Source organism: Alligator mississippiensis, chromosome 11 (genome assembly GCF_030867095.1).
Source record: "Alligator mississippiensis isolate rAllMis1 chromosome 11, rAllMis1, whole genome shotgun sequence".
In the NCBI taxonomy this organism is placed as follows: domain Eukaryota; kingdom Metazoa; phylum Chordata; order Crocodylia; family Alligatoridae; genus Alligator; species Alligator mississippiensis.
The window spans coordinates 64883192-64906191 of record NC_081834.1 but is presented as its reverse complement, the minus strand read 5'-3'; the positions used below and the strand labels follow the sequence as shown (position 1 = coordinate 64906191).

Genomic DNA, 23000 nt, shown 5'->3' with positions numbered 1-23000 from the left:
ACTTGTTCACCAGTATGGGGTGGGATACCGTATCGAAGGCCTTCCTGAAGTCTAAGTATATGACATCCACCCCTCCTCCTGTGTCCAGGCGTTTCGTAACCTGGTCATAAAAAGAGACTAGATTGGTCAGGCACGATCTGCCTGCCATGAACCCATGCTGGTTTCCCCTCAGCATAATTTGTCCTGCTGGGCTCTCACAAATGTGAGCCTTGATAATTTTTTCAAAGACTTTGCCAAGGATGGAGGTGAGACTGACTGGCCTATAGTTGCCCGGGTCCTCCTTCCTCCCCTTCTTGAAAATGGGGACCACATTGGCCCTTTTCCAGTCCTCCAGGACTTGGCCAGTGTGCCATGAGCGTTCGAATATTCCCGCCAGTGGCTCTGCAACGATGTCGGCCAGTGCCTTCAGCACCCTCGGATGGAGCCCATCCGGGCCTGCCGACTTAAAGGCATCCAGTTCTTCCAAGTGACTCTGCACCGTCTCAGGGTCTACGCATGGCAGTCTGGCACCTTGCTGCTGCCTCTCTACAACCCCAGCGAGAGACTTGTCGTGCCCCTCACTTAGGAACACTGAGGCAAAGAACTCGTTGAGGAGTTCAGCCTTGTCCCCCCTGTCCATCGCCAATTGTTTCTGCCCATTTAGCAGGGGTCCTATTCCTCCCTGGGCCTTCCTTTTACTCCCTATATATCTAAAAAACAATTTATTGTTGTCTTTTACTTGGGTCGCCATCCTCAGCTCCATGGTAGCTTTGGCCCGTCTAACTGCCTCCCTACAAGCACGAGCAGAGGAGGTATATTCATCTTTGGTGATCTCACCCTGTTTCCACTTTTTATGCGCTCCCCTTTTGGCCCTTAGGCTGCCCTGGATTTCTCTGGTCAGCCAGGGAAGCCTCCTGGCCCCTTTCCCTCTTTTGCCTCGCTCGGGGATCGTCTTGCTTTGTGCCCGAAGGATCGTTTCCTTAAGGCACAGCCACCCTTCTTGGGCTCCCATCCCATCAAAACTCCTACTCTGCAGTGCATCCCTGACTAATCGCCTGAGTTCATTGAGATCAGCTTTCCTAAAGTCTAGCACTTTCACCCTACTAGTTACCTTACCCACTCGACATCTTATGTTGAATTCTATTATTATGTGATCACTGTCCCCCAGATGGCTACTGATCTGGAGGTCCCCTACCATGTCATCCCCCATTGCCAATAGCAGATCCAGTATGGCATTCCCCCTAGTGGGACCGTGTACCTCCTGTGTCAGGTGGAGGTCCTGTACACAGGTTAGAAACCTTCATGAGCGGTGGGACTTTGCTGTCTGTGACTCCCAGCAGATGTCCGGGTAGTTTAGGTCCCCCATGACTACCGCCTCTTTAGCTTTTATGGTCTCCGAGAGCTGCCTCAGGAGCCCCGAATCTATTTCTTCCCCTTGATGTGGGGGTCTGTAACAGACCCCTACCACCAAATCCCTTTCTCCTTGCCCCAGGTGATTTGGGGGGGGGGGGTAAGTGGGGTAGGAGGGATGAGTGAGGCAGGTCTTCCAGCCCCAGCACCACCTTATGCTTTTCCTGAATCACTTCCCAAGCCTCCTGCCCTGTTGCAGGATCCCTCAACCCCCGACGCCCTCTTCAGTACTGAACTCCCATTCATATTTTCAAATGCTCCCCCATGTCCTGCCAACTCTACAATAGCTCCATGATCCCACCCCAAGGGTGTGGCACTCACTTGGTGAAGTTGGCCAGGTTCTGGATGACCTTGGCAATGAGGGTGAGAGTGCGAGACGTCTGCTCGTCAGGGTACTCCTGCATGAGTCCAAAGAGGCTGGGCGACATGACAGCTGGGCACAGGAAGCGCAGGAAGAGTGAGGCGCTGATCAGCCGGTCAGCGATGTCCTCCCGGCCCCGCTCCGCACAGCGCAGACGCCAAGAAGCAAACACTTCCTTCAGCTCCCGGGGGAATACACTACATGGTGGGGAGGAAGAGAGGAAGGCAAGCACTGTCAGAGACTCCCAGTGGTCCCCAGCGCTCCTTGCTCCTTCTAAGTGCCTCCCATGACCTCAGAGGTGCCCCCCCCTCCCCCCACCCAGCAACAGCAGCACCCCCCTTCAAACTCCACAGAGCCTGAGGGTCCACTCATCCCCTCTCTGGTGCTTGGCACCCAAATATTGCCACCAGAGACCACCCCATATGCCCCTGGGTAGGGCTTCTTGCCCCCATTCAGTCCCCAGGACTCCCCAAACACCTTCCACAGACCTGTACCCTCACCCAGTACCATGGCCCTGAACCCGCCACACCCACCCATGGGGCCCTGCCCTCCTGCATCTCCCATGGAAACAGGCTGAGGAACTGCTTATGACCCCCACAGAAACTCAGGACCTTGATATGCTCCCCCAGACCCTGTGCACTGTTCTAGACCCCATGCATCCCCACACAGACGCCATACACCCCCTGGGCACCACAAAGACCCCACACACACTCTAAACCCTGCCATAGCCCAGTCCCTCAGACAGACTCCACATGTCCTGACCCTCCCACCCCCCGATCTCTGGCAAGAAAGCACTGGTGGGGGACATCAGAGGAGCTCCTAGGGCCCCCCATGCCCCTCAAGGGGCAGGAACTGGCATCGATTCCTACTCTGAGATTTCACCCCGCTGCAGGCTCCTGCCCATGCCTCAGGCAGCCACCCCTGCCCTTCCCTGCCCCACACTGACCAGTGGGAGTTGACGACCTTGCAGAGGGCTAGCTCACAGCACATGCGCAGGTTGGCCTGGTGGTCGGCCAGAGTGGAGGCTGAGCACTTCATGGGGTCAACCTCGCAGTTCTCCTCAGACTCATACAGCGCCCGAATGAACTCGCCTAGAGGAAGAAATGGCTGGACATGAGGGCAGCGCCAGACCAGCATCTGCCCCCTGGGAACCCTCCCCTGCCCCCTCCCCCACACCCTCCCTGAGCCCACAGCCAGAAGGGGGGCACAGTACGAGCCTGGCTGGGCAGAGCAGAATGAGGAGTCAGGTTAGGGGCTGCCCTGTCAGGAGGTAGAAACTCACTGTGCCCAAATCAGTAGGCTCAGAGCGATGGGAAGTGCTCAGACCCTGGGCACAGGACATGCCTGGAGCGTACCCACAACAGCACAGTACATGTGCATGCAGACACAGATGCATACCCATATTCCTTAATGGCACATGCACGTATGCTCACAGCACACATGAAGACTGCACATGTTCAGTAGTGCCAAGGAAAAGCGTGTGAGGGCACACACACCCAGAAATGGCACACCAGCAGGAGTATGTCCATGCATGTGCATATGCCCTCATCAACAGCTCACAAGCAGGAGCATGCACCTCTAAAGATAACAGCACGCACACATGCACATACACGCATACAGCCCACAACACACACACAGACACAGGAGTAGGCAAGCAACAATGCACATATGAACGCACATTCACAAAGGGCACGTGCACACAGGAACATGCACACGCTCACCAATGGCATCCTTGAGGTATTTCTGGCCGATGAGTTTCAGATACTCCTCTATGGCTTTCGTGGCGAGGGTGTTTTCCCGGAATATCAGGTGCTCCCGATCCATGAACCGGTCCACTTCCGTCATGGCCATGTCTGAGAGAAAATCCTGCAGGAGACGCAAGGCCGGGAGGGAGCAAGGGAGGGGTCAGTAAGGTGAACCTCACACCCAGACTTCCCCTCAATTTCCATGGGAGAAGGGTTCCTCTCAGTCACAGTCCCTTTTGGAGCCCCCATCCCCACCCAGCCTCTTCTGATACCACCCAGACCTTTCCACAACCAGCCTGAAACTGGATCCCCAGCTCCTCCACCCACCACCACATCCACCCTCCCAGCCCCCCCGCAATGTTCCCCCAGTCCTCCCCTGATGCCTCAGCTTCCCTGACCACTACCCTGCCCTCCCAACCCTCCACCAACATAAACCTGTACCCTCAGCTCCCCTCCCAAAACCTCCCCAGCCCTCTCCCAAAGCCCAGAGCTCCCCTTCCTAGCCTCCTCCACCTGCTCTCCTGAACACCCACCAGAATTCCTGTGCCCCCAGTCCCCACCTCAATGTCCCTCCAATCACTGCCTGACCCCTTCCAGGCCCCTCTGGCGGCCCCTGCCCTGTAGCCCCCTTTGCCCACCCCATCCCCATCGCCCAGCACCTTAGCTTTGCCAGTGCTCTGGAGGATGTGGACGAGGGCACAGGCCACCTCCTCTTTGCTCTTGACGCTGAGGACAGGCTCAAGGACAGCACAGAGCATGCGGTAGTTGTTGGTGACATACTCGGCGAACTCCTTGTAAAGCTCCATGGGCAGGATGCTCATGGTCTGAAAGCGGCTCTTGACCCGCAGGGCTGGGCAGCCAGCCTTGGCCTTGCTGCCACTGGGCTGGCTGAGCGGGTACCACTGCTCAGCAAAGTGGCGCCCGGTGACACTGGCAATGGGGATGCTGACCATGCCCACATAGTTGCTCTTGTCCTTCTTGCGCTTCTTGTCGGTGTCCTTGTAGACATGCAGGCGGATGGTGCGCACGGCTGGCAGGTTGTTGAACTCAAAGTGTTCCCCCCAGAAGACATTGTCAGCCCGAGGCTTGCTAGTGGTGCGGGCGTAGAGCATATCATCCAGGCACAGCTCGCAGTAGTATCGCTTCTTTGGGGGGAGGTCCCGCGCCTCGATGATCCACAGCTTCAGCACATTGTCCACCCGCCGACTATTGTCCTGGGGGGGAGCAGGGGTTAGCGTAGTGGCACAGGAGGGGCAGGGGAAGGAGCTTAGATCATTGGGGAGCAGGAAGGAAGATGTGCTGGCTGTCAATGTGGGGACAGAGGGAGCTGGGTAGGGGAGGGCAGAGCAGGGGGTGTCCTGGCTGTTGCCCTGAGGCAAGGAAGGGGTTACAACAGGGGTACAGGGCTTGGAGAGGGGCCAAAGCAGGGGAACAGGCTGATCTCCTGGGGGGACTGGAACAGGTATGCCAGCTGTTGCCCAGGGTGGGGCACAGAACTAAGAGTCAGGCAAGAGTCACTGCAGTGAGGTAGGGAGCGGGCCTGGGGCCACAGGAGGGGTGGTCAGCACCGCAGGGCTGAAGCAGGAAGGAGGAACACCCACAGAGCAGCCAGCAAGTCCCCCCACTGGCAGGCAAGCATGTAGCCCTGGGGCATGATTTGCCCATGGCCAGCCCTGCCACCAAAGTGACTGAGAGCAGAGCCTGCAGCTCCCTCCCCCTGGCCTCTCCAGCCAGCAGCACCTTGTTGGGCTTCACAGCACGCTGCAGGTTCTCAATCCACTTGTCGCGTTCTGCAGCTGAGCGGCAGGCAAAGCACTTGGTGCCAGAGGCGGTGGTGACCTGGGCCAAGAAGAACCAGCAGCGGCTGAGCAAGAACTCCCATCTCTCCACACCTGACCCCCCTTGCCCCCCACAGCCTGACCCAGGCCTCCACTCCCCTCCCAGGGCAGGGACAGAACCCAGGCATCCAGGCTTCCAGTCTCCACAGCTCTAACCTATCAAATCCCTCTGCTTTCTCAGGACAAGGACAGAATGCAGGCATCTGGGCTCCCAGCTCCCACAGCAATAACCTGCTGGCCTCCAACCCCCCTCTCCACAGGCCTCCAGACAGCTCCCTCTGCCATACCTCAAAACAGAACTCCTGGCCAAGGATGCTGCTGTGCACGGGCTTGATGATGGAGTCCTCATCCAGGTTCAGCTCCAGGGCCTCGGCTGCACTGCTGGGGCTCAGCAGGGACTCATGTGAGTGCGACTCCTTGAAGCTCTGCATGAGGCGGGCTCTGCAGCAGGGAGAAGCCAGTGAGGTCCTGGGGCACTGGGGGGGGGGCGAGGGGGCAGGAGGCACAGGCGTGATGCTGAAGTGAGCACAGGGTTGCGTGGAAGCGTGTGGGGGGCATAGGCACAGGCAGCGGCAGGGCTGAGGAAGGTGAGACCAGTGCCTGTGGCCAGTAGACGAGGGGGCGGAGCGTGAGTTGGGGAGGTGGCACAGACAAGCAGGAGTGAGTTGTGCACAGAACGTGCCACAGGTGGCACCAGGGCACAGGTGAGGCCACGTGGATGCCCAAGCCTGGGATGGGGATACCTGGGAGGGGTGGGGTGGTGCGCCAGCCCAGAGGGAGGGCTCTGCACTGTGGGGGCCGCCCTGGCCTGGACCACAGCATGGGCGGGCGGGCGACCAAGGGAGAGAAAAAAAGAGAGAGCATCAGAGCCAGGCACCATCCCCCACCCCTGCCCTGACTGGCAGGGACAATGGGGGGGCTGTGAGGAGGGGACTCCAACAAGAGTCCCCTGGGGTAAGGGGTACAGCAACTGCACCTCTCTGTTCATAGGGTGTCCCAGACCCTGGGGCTCATTCAAAGGGGGAAGGGCAGGGTAAGAGGGTTGAAGGTGGCCTGTCCCCTCATGTTACAGAAGGGAAACGAAGCAGAGAGATGGGACTTACTCCCTTCCCTTCCCCCCGCCTCCAAAAAATGCAATCACACAGTAGATCAGCCAAGAATAAAGGAGAAAACCCGGGCATCCGGGGCTCCCAGCTCCATGTAGCTCTCACACCAGACCCCACTCTTGTAAGAGAACCTGGGATGGAGCCCAGGCATCCGGGGCTCCCCCTCCCAAGGATGATTCCCCAGGAGCGGGCGGGCGGGCGGGCAAGGATACCCAGGGCTGCTGCCCCCTCCTCCCCCCCCCATGGCAGGCAGCTGGCGCAGGTGAGCACCCGCCCCCGGGCAGCTATTTTTAGCGGCAGGGCTGCGTCAGCAGAGGCCGCTGCGTCGACGGGAGGCCGGGCTCGGTGCTGGCGCGGCTCGGGGCTGCCGTCACCGGAGCCGGAGTCGAGCACGGCGGGCGGGGGCGGGTGCCGCTAAAAATACCCGCCTGTCCCCCCCCCCCCTACCCCCCACTGCCCAGCCAGGCGGGGACACGCAAGGGTAGAAGTGGGGCGCAGGAAGGAGCAGGGCAGTGGGGGCCAGGCTGAGGCAGGGGTGCTCAAGTCTCCCCCAGAGCTGGAAGCAGCAGAGGTGGGATGGACCCCAGGTGGCTGCAGAGTGCCTCATGCCACCCACCACCCACAGCCCTGCTCTGCCTGCACAGCCCCCTGGACACAACAAATGCAGGGAGGCTTTGTGGTGGGATGCATCAGGGGCTGTTTATACAGTGACCCAGCATTGAGATGCAGCCACCACTAGGGTGAAGCATGTCAGGGGTTGGTCATACACCCAGTGTGGAGTTGCAGCTTCCTCTGGCATGGGGCACAGCAGGGGCCCTTTTTCCAGGAGACCCCTTGCCCAGCACTAAAATGCAGCCATCTCTGGGGTAGGGCATGTCAGGACCTGGTAACACAGGGGACACCGCACCCAGCCAAGACTCAGCCACCATTAGCACCTGAACAGCAGCTCGCAGCAGGCAGGTTGGGAGCTAGAAAGAAGCGTTTGGAAGAGGGGGAAATGTTCAGCAGATTCCCAGAGCAGGGAGGGGGGACGGGACCAAGGAGTTTGGTCCCAGTTATCTTCAGAAGCTACTCAGGAAACTCAGGGCATCTTCCTCCAGCACAGCTCTCCCACCAGCCTCCCCAGTGCTGCCTGCAGTCTGGGGCCAGCCCTGCCTGGCCTGGGTGAGCTACGCCACTGCTCCAGACATGGAAACTCCACACGCCCAAGTCACTGAGACACTTCGCAGAGCACCAGCCTAGCTGGCCATCATCACAGAGTAACACCCCCCAACCATGTGCAGGCATACACCCATAGGGCACATCCTGCCATGCACACCTATAACACACTCATACACCTGCACCTGGGCACACAATCCACATGCAAATACACATTTTTAGCTTGTGCACGTGCACACACACACACATGCATGCACACTATTATGCATGCCCACCTACACATGCATCCTGCATTCATGCACCATGCACAGCCCTTGACCCCCTACCCCCATGGAAAGAAACCACACACACAACCCCACAAACGCTCACTGCACACACAGGCATGAATATATGCATGGCACCTCATGACAGACACGGAAATGTACAAACATGGTACCAACAGACCCCCAAAGTACACACAGGTGTGCATGCACACGTACACAGAGCATACTAGGGCATGAACACACAGAGAGATCCCCACAGCACATATAGCTATGCATACACTCACCGCACAAGCACACCTGTATACACCCCCTCAGGAACCGAAAGAGCACACACACATAACTGCATGTGTACAAACACATACACGCAGTCAGGCACAGGTAAGCACATACAACACTGCACACCTGGGCCCACACAGCACAATCCTGAGTGTGCACATGGTGCATACCCAATGGCACATGTTCATGCACATGCCTGTTTCCTGGCAGGCTCCCCTCCACGCAGGGTGCTCACTAGCGGGTCAGGGGGGCCTGGGTGCAGTAGGGCCAGAGAGCTGCATTGAGCCAGGTGGGTGAGACCAGCAGGGAGGCAGCAAGAGAAGCGCCAGGCCAAGGCTGGGATCCTGCCAAGCAGCCAGATCCGGCTCCTGGCTTCCACCCACTAGATCCAGCTATAAACAGCTCCCGCACTTGCCCAGGCAGTACCAAGCCCACTGTGGCCCCACCCCTGCCTGTCTAGACTGCCCTCTGCCCAGCCCTGTCCCCAAAGGCCTGACCCCCCCAAGTTCCCCATCCCTTCCCCCTGCCTCGTTAGTAGCCCCAGGGCCATCCTCTGCCCCCTTACCTTCCCCACACTGCTGGCTACTAACCCTAATCAGCAGCACCCCAGTGCCCCTTCAGTGTAGTATCACTGCTGCACACACTACCCACTCCACAATCCCAACTTTGGGAGTGACACAAGACAGCTAAAGAAGAGTGAAGGGGGAAGGCAAAGCTTGGAGGGGATGCCCCTACCCACTTTTGCAGAGCTATAAGTCTCAGTAATCAGGCCCCAGCCCCACTTCTGCTACCAGGCTGTCATGCTACAGAGACACAGTTACCCCCTCCCACCCCAAAACTGGGCTGAGGAGCATCAGAGGCTGATCATACAGCAGCCACTTGTCCATCCTGAGATGCAGCTGATTCTGGAGTTGCGGGGAAGAAGTTGGGGTGGAGGCTGTTTAGACAGAGACTCCTCACACAGCAGTTAAATACACCTGCTTCTGGAGTCAGGAAACTGTCAGGGACTGTTTAGCCAGGGACCCCTCAATCAGCACTGAGATGCAGCTCGCTTTGGGGTGAGCTCCAGTGTGCGGGGGGAAGGGTGCATTAGAAGCTGGTTATACAGCAACCCCTGGTACAGCACTGAGGCAGCTGGCTCTAGGGCAGGGCACACTCAGGGCTGATTACTACACTAGGATCCCTTGCCCAACATTGAGATGTGGCTAGCTCTACAGTGGAATGCATCAGGAACTGGGTATACAGGTTGCTAAGAAGTGGCTGGCTCCTGGAGGGGGCACGCCGGAGGGTGTCTACAAGGAGGCCCCTTGCCCAGTGCCAAAGTGCATTAACACTTTGCACTGGCCCATTGCAGTCCCTGCCCAGGCTCTGAGGTAGCAGGCCAGGACAACCTGGGCTGAACTGGTCTGGGGGTGGGGGGAACTACACCTGGGTGGGATGGGGAAGGGGCGAGAGTCCCTTTCTCTCTCACCGGTCATGGTCAGCGCTGCGGAACCGGGGCAGGATCTGACGGAAGCTGCTGGTCCGGTCAAGCTTGGGCTGGCTCTTTGTCCGCTTGATGGAGCTCTTCAGGCGCCGGCTCAGGAAGCCTTGCTGCAGCCAGCAAAGGGAAAGAAAGGAGTGTCACTGAGTGGGGGTGCATCACTGGAGCCCAGACAACCAGTGGTGCCAGGGAAGTGGAGTTCAGTGCGTGGAGTTGGGAGCCCAGACATCTGGGTTCCATCCCCAGTGTTGGGAGGGAAGTGAGGACTACTAGGACAGAGCTGGGTGGCAGGTGGAAATAGGTTGCTGGATGCATTCCCAACTCAGAGAAAGGAGCAAGATCTGGTAGCATAAGTGGGAGACAGCTGGGGATCAGGACACCTGGGTTTGCACCCCAACTCTTGGAGTGAGGTGGGGCTGGGGCTGATGAGGCTCCTTTATTCTCTCTGCTCTCACCCCCTCCTCCCAGATGCCCCGCAGATGTCCAGGGGGTCTGGAAGTTCCCAGGCCCCTCTGCAGCAGGATGCAGTAGGGCAGGGAGTCTGCAGCAGTAGCCCATGGAGGGGGCTGGAGGCACATGCAGGAGTGGACAGGGGAGCTGAAGGGAAGCAAGGGGAGTGCACGGGGCGAGAGGGGTCTCTCACCGAGGGCCTGAAGGGGGGAGCAGGGGGCGCATCCATGTTGATGCTGTATTGCTTCCCTCCAGGGACACTCTTCCTCCTGGAGCGGCTCACGTGATAATCTGAAAAAGAGAGGAATTGGGGAAAGGGAAGGAGGGGCTGGTTACTATTAGCAGTGCAGGGGGGAAAGCACATGCTTGACCCAACACCCCAGCCCCTGCGGTCACAGCCTGGACCCCAAGCGCACCCCAAATGTGCTGGGATCATAGGCCGTGGTGCAGGGCATGGGGTCAGAGGTGCTTCCCCTTGAGGGGAGGGGGAGCCAGCCACAGCCCAGCTCCAGGGCAGGGTGAGAGGCTGCCACGGTGTGCTGAGGGAGGGAGAGCATGGGAAGGCTAAGGCAGCACGTCCTCCGAGGGCCCTGGAAGCAGAGATGCCACCCGTCTACTCAAAATGGTTCCTGTGCCAACGCTGCCATGTCCCCTTCCATGGGGCCACAATCCTGCCCCCTCTCAGCCCGGGGCTTCACCTTGCCATGGGGGCAAAGGGGTGACCTTCACCTTGCCATGTGGCCCTGGGGGTCTATGCCCCGCACCCCCAGGTGGCCTGTTGACCCCGCCCCCGGAGGCCATTGGCCCTACCCCTCCCGCCGCGAGGAACTGCAGGTACCTCACCCTGCCTCCCCTCCCACTGCCCCTCCCTCACAGCCCCTCCCAAGACTACCCTGCAGCCAGTGACATCACGTTGGCTCCGCCCCTCCTAATTGTCCGCTCTGCCAGGAGGGGAAGGGGGGGGAGTAGGCAGGCTCTGACCCCCCTTCACTCCCTCCCGCATTGACTCACTGCCTCCTTCTTGCCCTCCTGTTACCCCCCCCTCTACATCACCCGTGTGCACATGCACACAGGAGCCAGGCCCATGTCCACTGCCACACATGCGACACCCACAGTGCCACAACCAGGCTGGAGCCCCCTCCCCCAGGGAGACGCATAGGCCCAGCAGGGACCTCAGCACCCACTCCGCAGGCCCATGACAGCCACCACAGGGCACAGAGCCCGCAGGCCCTGGTGCCCTGCATCACCAGCCACCGAGGGCCAGCCTGGAGGTGGCCCCCCTGGCAGCACTGGGGGCTCCCAGCCCTGCTGCTGCTCTGCAAGAGGCTGGTGGGCCCTAGGGCCTCACCTACCTGTGTGCCAGGTGAGCAGAGGAAGGGGGGAGGATCTGGGGCCACACCCCCATCCCGAACAAGGAGCCCCAGCCCCGCATGCATGCAAGCACCTGCACGCCCTGCCCCCGCTGCAACCTGTCCCAGCCTCATGTACCAGGAAATGAGATGAAGGAAGTGGCAGGAGCACCCAGCCTGGGGAAGCACTGAGCAGAGGGTGGGGTAGCAACATGGGGAAGACTTCCCCGACAGACACTGCCTGGAGCAGACACCCCCACTTGCCGGCACCCAGGGGCTCGGGGGACTGTCTGGCCTTGCAGTACCTGAAAAAGGATACAGCGGGGTCCAGCAGGGGGTGCTGCTCTCCCTGGCAGGCAGGGCTGGCTCCAATGCGCCTGGGGGTGCCAGGCTATGAGGAGCGGGGCAGGGGTCCCTTCTCCACAAGCCAGGGCCCAGGTACTCTCTGCAGCCGAGCCTTGTTGCTCCCCAGGCAGCTGCATGAGCTGGGCAGAGGTGGCGCCCCATGTGCTGCTGGCAATGGGCCCCACGCTGGCTGCCAGGGGGCTGGGAACGCACCCGCTGAGCTGCTTCAATGCAGCCTCCCCCACTCCTGGGGGGGGACTCTGGGTCCCCCCCACCCCGCCCCGCTACTGCTGTAGCTGTGACAAGCTCTAGTTAAAAAGAGCCCCCCTCCCCCACCCCATCAGCCCCCCCTCCCCCAGGCAGGTCTCCAGGAGAACCATGAATGGGAAACACCCCCCACTTCCCCTCTAATGACATCTCATTAGCAGGGAGCAGCAGCAGCACTGGCTGGAGGGGGTGGTGGGCGAAGCGCTCCCGCAGCCCCCAGCACGCAGCAGCCCCTTCCTTCGGGCGGGAATGCAGCTGCCTCTGGGGTGGGGTGCATGGGGGGAGCAGGAGCTGAGAGCCAGCAGCCTTGATGCTGTGCAGACACAGCCGGAGGGAGGCAGGATTGAGGAGTGAGGGAGGTCGCAAGAGGACGGCAAGGTCCAGGGGTGATTCCTGGCTCCAGGCAAGTCACAGGGCCTCAGCTGCCCCAGTCTCCTGTGGAGGACTCTGCTTGGCTGCAGGGGACTAGTGGGATGGGGAGGGCTGAGGTACCCCCGCAAAATGCTGAAGTACCTAGGACAGAGGCAGCCAAGGTCATGCAACGCAGCCAGTGGCAGAACCCAGGTGTCCAAGCTGCCAACAACCCCCTGCCCTGGGGGGGTACATATCTGAGGCCCTTCATCTTTGCCTGACCTGGGGACCCCTGGGTGGGGGTGCTGGCTGAGTCCCTGGCTCCCCCTGCCCAGCGCTGCTCAGCAGTTGGGGGCCCAAGTTACTGGGCAGGCAGGGGGAAGCGGGGCAAGGACTGCCACGTCCCACTGCCCGTGTGTGGAGACATGACGGATCCTAGCGGAAGGCAGGGCATCACCCCCAACACTCTCCTGCTCCACCCCAGCCCCAACCCAGAAGGGCCACGGCAGCCACCAAGGACCCCAGAGCCCTTGTATCTGCCCCAAAGATAGACTGAGGGGGCCAGGGTAGGGGTATGCACACGTGTGCGTGCATGTTTGTGAGCTGAGTGGTGGGGTTGGGTGGAGGCTGCAGTCGGGGGGGGGGGGGGGGGGTACTGGGTCAGGCACAGGGTTGCTTGTCCCAGCCAGGGACAGCCAGGCTGGCATTCACTCAGTGCACCTGGCACACACGGGTGCCCGTGCCCCTGACCTTGCGGGAGTCCCTGGGAGAGGGGTAGAGGTCTGTCACGAGCCCCTCCCCCTGCCCTCCCCTGCGCTGGCTGGGATGGCGCTCTGGGCAGGCCGAGGCCAACCAAGCGTGTCCGGAGGGGGGGAAGGGGGTTGCAGCATGTGAGCAGAATAAAAACGGGATGAAACAATTAGACCCAGGAAGATGCCCTCCCCCCCATCACCACACTACCGCAGTTAACCCTTCAGCTCCCCCTGTGCTGACGCTGAGGAGCACCTGCCTCCCCGCCACAGCGCCCATGGGCAGAGACAGCCCCTGGCCCTTGCCAGAGTCCCCTCACCCAGCTGCTGCCCACGCACGCTGCCAGGCCTCTCATCCACGCCCCATGCCCAGCACCAGACCCCTTTTTCCCGGCCTCCCCATAAACACTGCCTGTCCATGCACCCCAAATGCCATCCCCCTCCACCCCTCACCTCATCTGCCCTCCATCCATAGCCATGAACACCCTCCACCCACCCCTCATCAGGACCCATCCCTCCTTCCCCATATACTTTCATCCATCCATCCATCACCAGGCACCCCGCTCCCCTTCCCCCATGTCTGCCGGAGGGCCAGGTCCTGCTCCATGTGCACCCCTACCCCTGCAGAGTGTCACTCCTGGCCCAGCCCCACCCCAGGCCACTCACACCCCAGCATGGGACTGGCTGTGGGAGAGGGAAGGGCTCAGCCTCTCCAGAAAGCCAGGAGGATCTTCCTCCCCACTATCTCAGTAGCCCAAGGCCCACCCCCTGCCCCGCGGCTGTCAGCCCTGCAGTGCACCGGTGGCCAAGGGAAACCACAGCGCCTGGGGTGGTCTGTGCACCTGCCCTGGTCCCCTTCATTCTGACCCTCAGCACCCAGTCCCACAGGGCCTACAGAGCCTGGGCCACATCACACCCCAATCCCCACCCATCCAGTAGGGCACTGGGTGGCAAAACCCCAGCCTGCTGGGGGGCAGGAGAGATAGGTGGGAAGGGGCCGGATATGGTAACACCCCCCACCAAACTTCTCCCTGAGCCCCAGGGGCTGTGCAGGGAGCACCACCTAGCCAGGCCCCTGCCCCTACAAAACCAGAGCCAGCCCTCAGCCCAGGGCATTAACTCTGAAGCCTAAGGAGAGCAGCAGCATCCGCAGGGCAAATACCTCACTCCGGGCACTTGGAATGACCCCCCACCCTCATCCCCCAGCGGCACGCAGGGTCACAGGGCCACAGACCCAGCCCAGGGGCTGCCCGCGCCCCTTCCTGCACCTCCGTGCATCCCCCAACGGCGCTCGAGGCTGCTAGGACGAGGCGTCCCCTGCTCCAGGCGGGGGTCCCCAGGGCGCGGGCTGGCCCGGCTCCCCACTCCCACTCCCACCCCTGCCCCCCCCGCTGCCCGCGTGTGTGCCTACCAGCAATGGCAGTCCTGGCACCCTCCTCCATGCTCATCCGGCTGCCTGGCACGGACAGGAACCCCGGGTCCCGGGCGCCGCGGGCCCCCCATCCCGCGGGCGGCAGCCCCCCGCCGCCTGGGGGCACGTGGGTTGCACCCACCCCGCCCCACATCGCCTGGGTCACACGCCTTGGACGCCGGTCCCCGCCTGGGCAGGCATGGGTACACGCTCACATGGCTCTATTCACACATGCACACGCACACACACACAACTGTATGCAGCCTCCCCCCGACCCCGCGACACACCCTGCACAGCTATAGCCGTACTGACACACTGCCTCAGACCCAGACACGGACGCTTACACAACCACACATACGTCCCCCCACCACCACACATGCAATCCTGTGCATGCTGCACATGGGCACACACACACACGCACACACCCCACCTTGCAGGCAGGCACACACAGGCATTCACGCACCCCTACATGCCCTACTACACACATGGAGGCACGAGCGCACACACAGGCAACCCTGCATGCCACCCCCCATCCAGAGACCCAGGCAGATGCACTCGCACCACCACAGGCACCCACGCATGCACACCTACACACACGCACACACGGTTACACTACCCCATGCACCAAGACGCATCCTAAGCACATGCACTGACACACGACCGCATGCATGCACACTCACACCACCGCATGACAGCCCCCCCCTCCAACAGGCACGGCTGCACGCGCGCACACACACACACACACGTACACCCAACTGTCTCACACACCTGCACACGCACTCACACCAAGCAGCTGCCACTTCAGCTAGGTAAGGAGCGGAGCGGAGCGGAGCGGCCAGGGGTGAGTGGGCCTGGCACACCCGGCAGCAGCACACAGCCGGCAGGCACCGCACCACACGCATGTGCGCTCACCCACACAGGGCTGGGGGGGCGGAGGGGGAGGGGAACACACGCGCACACACAGAGCCTCCCGACATGCGAGCACATATGTGCGCCATGCGTGTGCACACACCAGTCCACCTGCCACCCACGCAAGCTGCACATAGACACATGCACGCACGCACACGCTGTCCCGGCTCACACGCTTGTGTGCTCACACTCACACACGTGCCCCGGCGTGCACGCGCCTGCCCCCCCCGCCGCGTGCAGACACACTCATCCTTGCACACACGCGCACGCGCGCCCCCCGCCCGCCTCCTCACGCGCCGCCCCCGGCGCTGTCACACACGCGCCCCCCGCCCGCGGGCACGCGCTTGCACACCCGGGCGCGGCGGCGCGCCCCGTCCCCCGCCTCACCTCCGCCCCGCGCGCCCGGGGGGGCGGGGCCGGGGCCGGGGCCGCCGGGGCCATGCCGGGCCGGGCCGGGCCGGGCCGGGCGGTGCCGGGGCCGGGGCCGGTGCCGGTGGCGGCGCCGCGCCGCCCGCCCCCCGCGCGCCGCGGCGTTGCCAGGCGACCGCTGCCGTTGCCCGGCGCCGCCAACCAGCGCGCGCGGCGCCGCCGGGGCCGGGGCGGGACGAGCCGCGGGGGCGCGCGCCCCCCCTCCCCCACGCGCGCGCGACACCCCCTCCCCCACGGGCTGCGGCCGGGGGCGCGGGTCCACGCGTGTCCGGGCGGAGCGGGGGGCACACGCGGGACGCGCGCGCACGGGGGGCGGGGGGTCGCAGGGGCGCGCTCGTCCCCGCGCCGCGTCACGTCTTCCCTGGGCTCCGCGTTGCCATGGAAACCTTTGAAGCGGCTTCAGCGGGAGCGCGGCGCGGCTGGGGCGGGGGGGCGGGGGGCTGGGTCCCGGGGGGGGGGCCGGGCGCGGCACCACGTCCCCCCCTGGCGGCCGGGAGCGGCGCTGCCGCGAGGCCGGGCACCCTGCCAGCGGGGTTCCCCTAGCAACCGTTGCCGGGCACCCGTGCGCCGCTACCTCTCAATGGGGCCCTATTATGGGCTGGCGCCCCTTGGCCCGGCTCCAGCCCGCGGCGGAGGGGAGGGGGGGAGGGGAGGGGCAGCAGGATCGGGCGCGGGACCCCCGAGCCCGCGTGTCCGGCACCGCCCGGAGACCCTCCCCCCCCGCCCCGAGAGCGGGGCTGCAGCCGCTTCCGGGGTCGCACGGAGCTGGCCCGCGCCGCCCCCCGCACAGCCGCGCCAAGGCCCGGCCCGGCCCGGCCCGGCCCGCAGGGACGGGACAGGCAGGCCGGATCCCCGCTCACTCCCCTGCCCGCCCCAAGCAGCCAAGCCAAGCCCTGCCCTGCCGCACCCGGCTCCGGGCCTCACAGCCGTGCGCCCGCGGGCAGGACCCCCCTGCTCCACGGGGCCGGGGCCCGCGCCCGCGCCCCCCGCGCGCCTGGGACCAGGCCCGAGGGACTCGCACGGCGGGGCGGTAATGAGCTCTTCTGCCCGCTGTCTATGCTGCGGGTGCCTTGCAGGGGGTTATCTGGGAAACTGAGGCACGGGCTGGCAAAAGGAGCCACCAGCTGAGGCAGGGTAGAGGCCATGGCAGGGTTGGCAAGATGGGGGCCCTCCCCCCAGCTCCCAGCCTGGCCCAGCCCCGCCACCCCCACCTGCCCCCTGTGCCCCCGCACCCCATACCGTGCTCAGGGTGGGGGCGCCCCTCCACAGGGACGCTGACCGTGCGGCGCAGCAGCTTGGTCCGACAGGGCTCGCTCCGCCGTTCCCGGATCAGCAGCGGGTGGATCTGGGGGGCAGGGGAGGAAAGGCGGGGGGCAGTTAGTGCTGCCTCAGGGCATTGGGGAAGGGACCCCTCTCACGGGGGTCCCCTCCCTCCAGCCCCAGCCCTGCCAGTCTTGCTGAGGCAGTCATGGGGGTGGGAGGCAGCAGGCCTCAGCCCTTGAGGTTTCCCCCATCCCTGCCCCCCTCACCTCCTCCTCGTCCAGCATGAGAAGCTGGTTGCCGGAGATGATGCAGAACCGGGGGTTCCAGGCCGGGCGCTCGTAGGGCGAGTGGGCGTAGGGCATACGGTGCATGGGAGCTGCTCGCACATCTGGGGCGGTGGGGGGGGAAATGGCAGGGCCATGTGAGCTGGGGGCATCCCCCCCGGTCCCACTCAGCCTGGCCGTAACACCCACCCCGCACCCCCACCCAGCCTGTGCTCATCTGACCCCAAAGGTGGGCAGGGGGGATGCCCCAAGCAGGGGGGACTCCAGCTCTCACCAGGGTCTCCAGGCAGCTGTCACAGGCAGAGACCTCTCCCCATCTCTACCCTGCTCAAGCCCCAGGACACACACACACACACACACACACACACACACCTCAGGCTCCCCTGGTTTTACATAGGAGCTTCTCAGGCTCCAGGGCCCTACCTGACCCAGGGGGAGGGATATGCTGTTCCCCCTGCACCCTCACCTCCCTGCTGCCATGGGCAGGTGGGTGGGGCGGCTCAGACACTCGCTGAGCAAGAAACATGCTAGCAGTCCATGCTCCCCCATTTACATACGTGCCCAGAGTATGTTCCCACCCCTCATCCCTGCTGGGTTGGCACTTCCCCCACTCCCCACAATAAGCAGAGCAGCCTAAGTCCTCCCATGTGATGTGGCCCCAGGTTTGTCCTCCAAATCCACTTATTACCATCCCCATTTATTAGCCCCACATGTCCATGACCCTGCATGCGCATGCCTACAGGGATAGCTAGGGCAGGGCAGAAGCAGCTGCAAGGCTTAGCTCCAGACCTCCATCAGAGCCCCCCCCCCCACAAAAATCATCAGATGGGAAATAAAGTAAGCAAGGAAGCCTGGGGGCTCCATTAATGCCCCACCACTTCAGGCACTGGGGCTTTTTGGGAGACCTCCTCCCTGACAGCCAGACTGCCTTTCACCCACCAGTGTTGCACAGGGGCTCCCCTTCACCCTGCACCCACCCTGGTATAGACCAGGCCCTGCCAGGCCTGGCCTGGGGGGACATATCTCTCGCAGCACCTGCTGCCACCCAATGGACGCAGCATGTCGCCGCAGGCAGCTCAGCTCCCATTACCCCCACCCCGACCCCACTCAGGGACCCTGTGGTCTGGGGAGGCTCCTCTGTAAGTTCAGGGGGAGTGGAGGGAGGGGCACCCAGACTCCTAGCCCCACTGCCCCAAACCCCTCCCCACAGGCACAGAGCCCAGGTGTCCAGCCCCCCACCCCTCCTAGCCATCACAGCCAGCCTGGCTAATCCCTGCCCCAGCTTCTGGTGAGGAGTGTACTCCCCCCAGCAGATAACAGCCAACTACTCCTGCCCAGAGGCCAGATCCTGCCCCAGGTGCCTGCGAGGTATCCATTGAAGCCAGGATGTCTCCCAGCCTTGGGGCTGGGGGGGGGGGGGGGGGGGGATGCAGAACACGTGGGTTCAGACATGTCAGTGCAGGGAGGGGGCACAAGATGGGGCTGCACAGGCCTCTGCCTGGGGTGGGACACAGGGACCTGGACCCCAGCACCACCCAGGCAGTCCCCCCCACACGCACACTCCCAGCACCGCAGCACCCCAGGGACCTGTGCCATGCGGAAGCCCCCCCATGGGGGGGAGGGAGCATCCTGAGCTCAGGGTAACCTAGCAACCGCATCCCGCCACCTCCACACACGCGGAGCCAGCTCTGGGAACAGAGGAGGGGGGGGCTCCCATCCCCAGCCCAGGGGGGCACCCATCCCCAGCCCCCCCCCCCAGCAAGAGGCATCCACTGCAGCCCCACCAGGGGGCACCATGTGGGGGGAGGGGGCAGCAGAGGTGCTGGGGGGGGGGCTGTGAGCAACAGGGCAGAGATTAGGGAGACCCCCCCCACCATCCTCCTCCTCCCCCAGTCTGGTGGCTCTGCACATGCCCAGCAGGGGTCACCACACAGCCGGGGCGGGGGGGCGGGGGAGGCACCCCCAGAGCAGCAGTACTGGGAGCACTGGGGGTGGCCCAGGGATGGACTCTGTCCCCACACATGTCTGCAAACAGGCCCCGTCCTGGTTTCCATCCTGGGCTGGCACCAGGAAAGTGGGTCGCGTGGGTCTCCCGGGGACTGGTACCCACCCCACCCAGGGCAAGGCCCCCTCGCAGGGCCAAGCCCTGCCACCCCCAGTACCAGAGGAGGGGGCATACCCCACAGAGCCCCCTGGCACTGCCAGGATGCTAGGCTTCCAGCAGCCCCCTGCCCCACATCCCTAAGGCCACAGGGGACCATGTCCCCACAGCCCAAATATAGCCCTGCTGCTCCCAGATACTGGCTCTCAAGCCTCTGGCAATGCCCCCACAACACCCCCCAGCCTGGTGGGCCAGAGATCTCCCCATCACAGCCCCCCTGCACTGTCTGCCTGCCTCCTACCCTATAGGCCCCGCACACGGGAGACCCCACGAGACTTGAGGGGCAACTAGCGCTACCCTCAGCTCATGCCCCGCTCCCCCCACCAGTATCCAGGATTCAGCTTCCCGCTACCACAGAGACCTCGGTTCCCTCTGCCCACAGGCCCATACCCACCCCCACCCCCCTGCCCTCCTAGCATTTTCCATCACACAGAGCCTGCTGGCCACAGAGCCCCCAGCGCCCCACCCCAAAAGCCTCAGGTCTTGCCCCAACAGCCACCCCAGGCCCTGGGCACCCCCAGCCCCACACACTGCAGGGTCTCCCCTTGGTAGGGCCCTCACACGCTCTCTCCTGCCCCAAGGGCCACAGCAGGCACAAATGCCCCCCCATCCCCCTCCCCTCCCCATCCCCATGCTCTGGGGCCCACAGGGCCAGGCCTGTCCTACCCCACCTCTGCAGAGCCAGGCCAAGCCTGTCCTACACCCAGCCCCCCAGAGCCCAGCCAGGCCTGTCCTACCCACCAGCTCCAAGACAGCCCCATAGAGGCAGCGGAGCCAGCCCTACCCTGCAAGGAGTGGGACCAGGGCTCTGCCCCCCACGTCAGAGCCAAGCCAGACCTTACACCTCCTGCCCCTCAAAGGGGGGCCAGGCCTGCCCCCCCCCTCCCCCGGCCGGGCCAGGCCTGTCACCCCCGCTCCTCCCACCAGGGCCAGGCCAGGCCAGGCCTGCCCCACCTCGATGGAGCCAGCCCAAGCGAGGGCTCTGCCCCCCATGCCCGCCAGAGCCAGGCCAGGTCTTACACCCCCTGCCCCACAGAGGAGCCAGGCCTGCCCCCACCCCCACACCGCCCCACGGAGCCCCCTCCACCCCCAGCAGAGCCGAGCCGAGCCGAGCCGGGCCGGCGGGGGCGGGGTGCGGGGCTGCAGCCCCCGGCCCGGCCCGCCCCCGCCGGCCCGCGGGCCGCACCTCGGAAGGGGACATAGGACATGGTTTCCGCCGCCGCTCCGCGCCGCTACCCCCGGGCGCCGCGCGCGGGCCGGGCCGGGCGGGGGGCGCCGCGGCTGGGTCGGCGCTGCCTGGCCGGGCCCCGCGGGGCCGCCGGGCCGGAGGATGCTGCCGCCGCTGCCGCCGCCGCTGCCGGGGGAGGCTCCAGCGCCAGCATCGCACCCGGCCGGCTGCCCACTCTTAAAGGCGGCCGCGCGGCAGCTGCAGTGGGGGTGGGCGCCGCGCCGCGCGCCGCCGACAGAAAAGCCCGCCGCCACCTCCCCTTTAACCAGCCCCCCCACCGCCGCCCCCCCCAACACCCCGCCGGATCGGGGCCGGAGCGGGACTGGCCACTGTCCGCGCCGCCGTCGCCGCCGCGCACCTGCCCCGAGAGCCCCGTGCACCTTCCTCCGGACCCAGCCCGGGCCCCTGCCCCAGTGCCCCGTGCACTGGGCCCTGGCACCTGCCCCCGGCACCCGCTCCTGCCACTGCTCCAGCCCCTGCCCCAAGTGCCTCATGCACTTGCCCCCTGCCCCTGCCCTGAGTGTCCCGTACACCTGCCCCGGGCCCTGCCCCCAGTGCTCTGTACACCTGCCCCACTGCGCCATGCACCTGCTCCCGACCTGCCCCCCGGCCCCGGCACCCACTCCTGCCACTGCTCCAGCCCCTGCCCCAGTACACTGTGCACCTGCTCTCGACCTGGCACCTGCCCCATGTGTCCCACGCACCTGTATCCCAGCCCTGGCACCTGGTCCTATAGCTGCTCCAGCCCCTGCCCAAGTGACCCATGCACCTACCCCTGGCACCTGCCCTGTGCACCTGCCTCCAGTGCCCTGGTCTACGCCCTGCCCCAGTTTCTGTGTCAGTGCCCCCAGCTGCCCCACACTGAGACTGACAGACATCACCAGCCTCTGCTCTTGACCCCCAGAGCTGTCCCCACTCTCCCTGCTCTCTAGGGTGCCAGCCCCTCTCCTTCCCTCCTACCCCCATACCCCAAGCTCTACCCCTCCTTCACACCCTAGGTCTGAGCTCCTACATGCATCCCCCACAGCTGGTCCCTGTCCTAGACAGAAGTCAAGGGGCAGCAGGGGCAGGGATCACTGCAGGGGTTTGTCACCACCTGCGTGACAGTAGGCATGCATGCTCAGGGTTGTGTAGAGTGTGTACTCACGGGGCCAGACCCAGCAGGCCCAGGGCAGCCTCTGTGCAGTGACTGGGAACAGGATCACTAGCTTGCACAAGTGTATGCCAGCATGTGTGTGCACCATCGTAAGTGTGCAGTTACATGTGTGCATCACCACAGCAGGTGTATACATCAAGTGTACACACCATCATTTGAGCACCATCATGACTGCACAAGTGTGGTGTGTGCACCACCACAAGCATGCGCACCACCACACCATGTGTGTGCACCACCACAAATGTGAGCCATCACAACTGTGTGCCATCATGTGTGCACTACTGTGGGCAGACACTATCACATGTGTGCACCACCACAAGCACATACCATCTCATGTTCCAACTGTGTGTGTGCATCACCACCGGCGTATACCATCACGTGCACAAGTGCACATCATCATGTATGCACTATCATGTGTGCACTAGCATGTGTGTGCCATCACATGTGTGCACCATCAGAAACCATGGAACAGCAAACATGGGCAAGCATGCACTGGGGACAAAGACACTCAGGGTGTGTGGACGCAGACACATGTTGGGGGTGCAGCGGTGCATGTGTGATGCCCACGTGCATACACGTGCAACGTGTGCTCACAGGGCAGCGGTGAGGACCTGGGGGCTGGGCCACCGGAGGGTGCCAGGCGCTCTGAGGGGGTGAATGCCACTACCCCTGGGGCAAGGGGCCAGCCGGCAGAGGGTGAGACTGCAGAGGGCCTGGGCCAGGCCGCATCCCAGGCCCTCCCCGGCGGGGTGTGATGGGGCGGCCTGACCCCGCCGTGCGCCGTTGTGTAACGGCTCCCGTTAGTGGGTCAGGAGAGCCGGCTCTGGGGACCGGGACGGGCGTTTCTAGGGCACCGCCGGGCTCCAGCAGGCACAGGCGTTCCTGATGCAGCGTGTGGCACGCGTGTGCAAAGGGACATGGGCGTGCAAGGCGTGGGGGCGCAGGGTAGGGCAGGCGGGAGGGGGCTGGGGGGCAGGCTGCAGATGGGGGGCAATTGAGAGGCGGGGACACTGGGAGTCCGGACGCCTG

General features: G+C 63.8%; 1 protein-coding gene across 8 annotated transcripts in view; it reads right to left on the bottom strand.

Moving 5' to 3' along the window:
• Positions 1-20928, bottom strand: part of SYNGAP1 (synaptic Ras GTPase activating protein 1) — a 32264-nt gene extending 11336 nt beyond the window's left edge. For 2 of the 8 annotated variants that reach the window (XM_059715334.1, XM_059715339.1), the window contains exons 1-11: positions 20774-20927; positions 17409-17530; positions 17119-17224; positions 10263-10360; positions 9608-9729; positions 5621-5774; positions 5236-5334; positions 4155-4709; positions 3472-3616; positions 2697-2841; positions 1711-1947 (exon numbers count right to left, since the gene is read on the bottom strand). In XM_059715334.1, the coding sequence (XP_059571317.1) occupies positions 1711-1947; positions 2697-2841; positions 3472-3616; positions 4155-4709; positions 5236-5334; positions 5621-5774; positions 9608-9729; positions 10263-10360; positions 17119-17224; positions 17409-17530; positions 20774-20795 (1805 nt within the window). In that variant the 5' untranslated portion in view covers positions 20796-20927. Of the gene's footprint in view, positions 1-1710; positions 1948-2696; positions 2842-3471; positions 3617-4154; positions 4710-5235; positions 5335-5620; positions 5775-6076; positions 6121-9607; positions 9730-10262; positions 10361-14541; positions 15774-17118; positions 17225-17408; positions 17531-20773 lie in introns of those variants that run through there. The other 6 variants (XM_059715336.1, XM_059715337.1, XR_009455777.1 and 3 more) reach the window with 5 other exon arrangements.
• Between the last annotated feature and the right edge of the window lie 2072 nt (positions 20929-23000).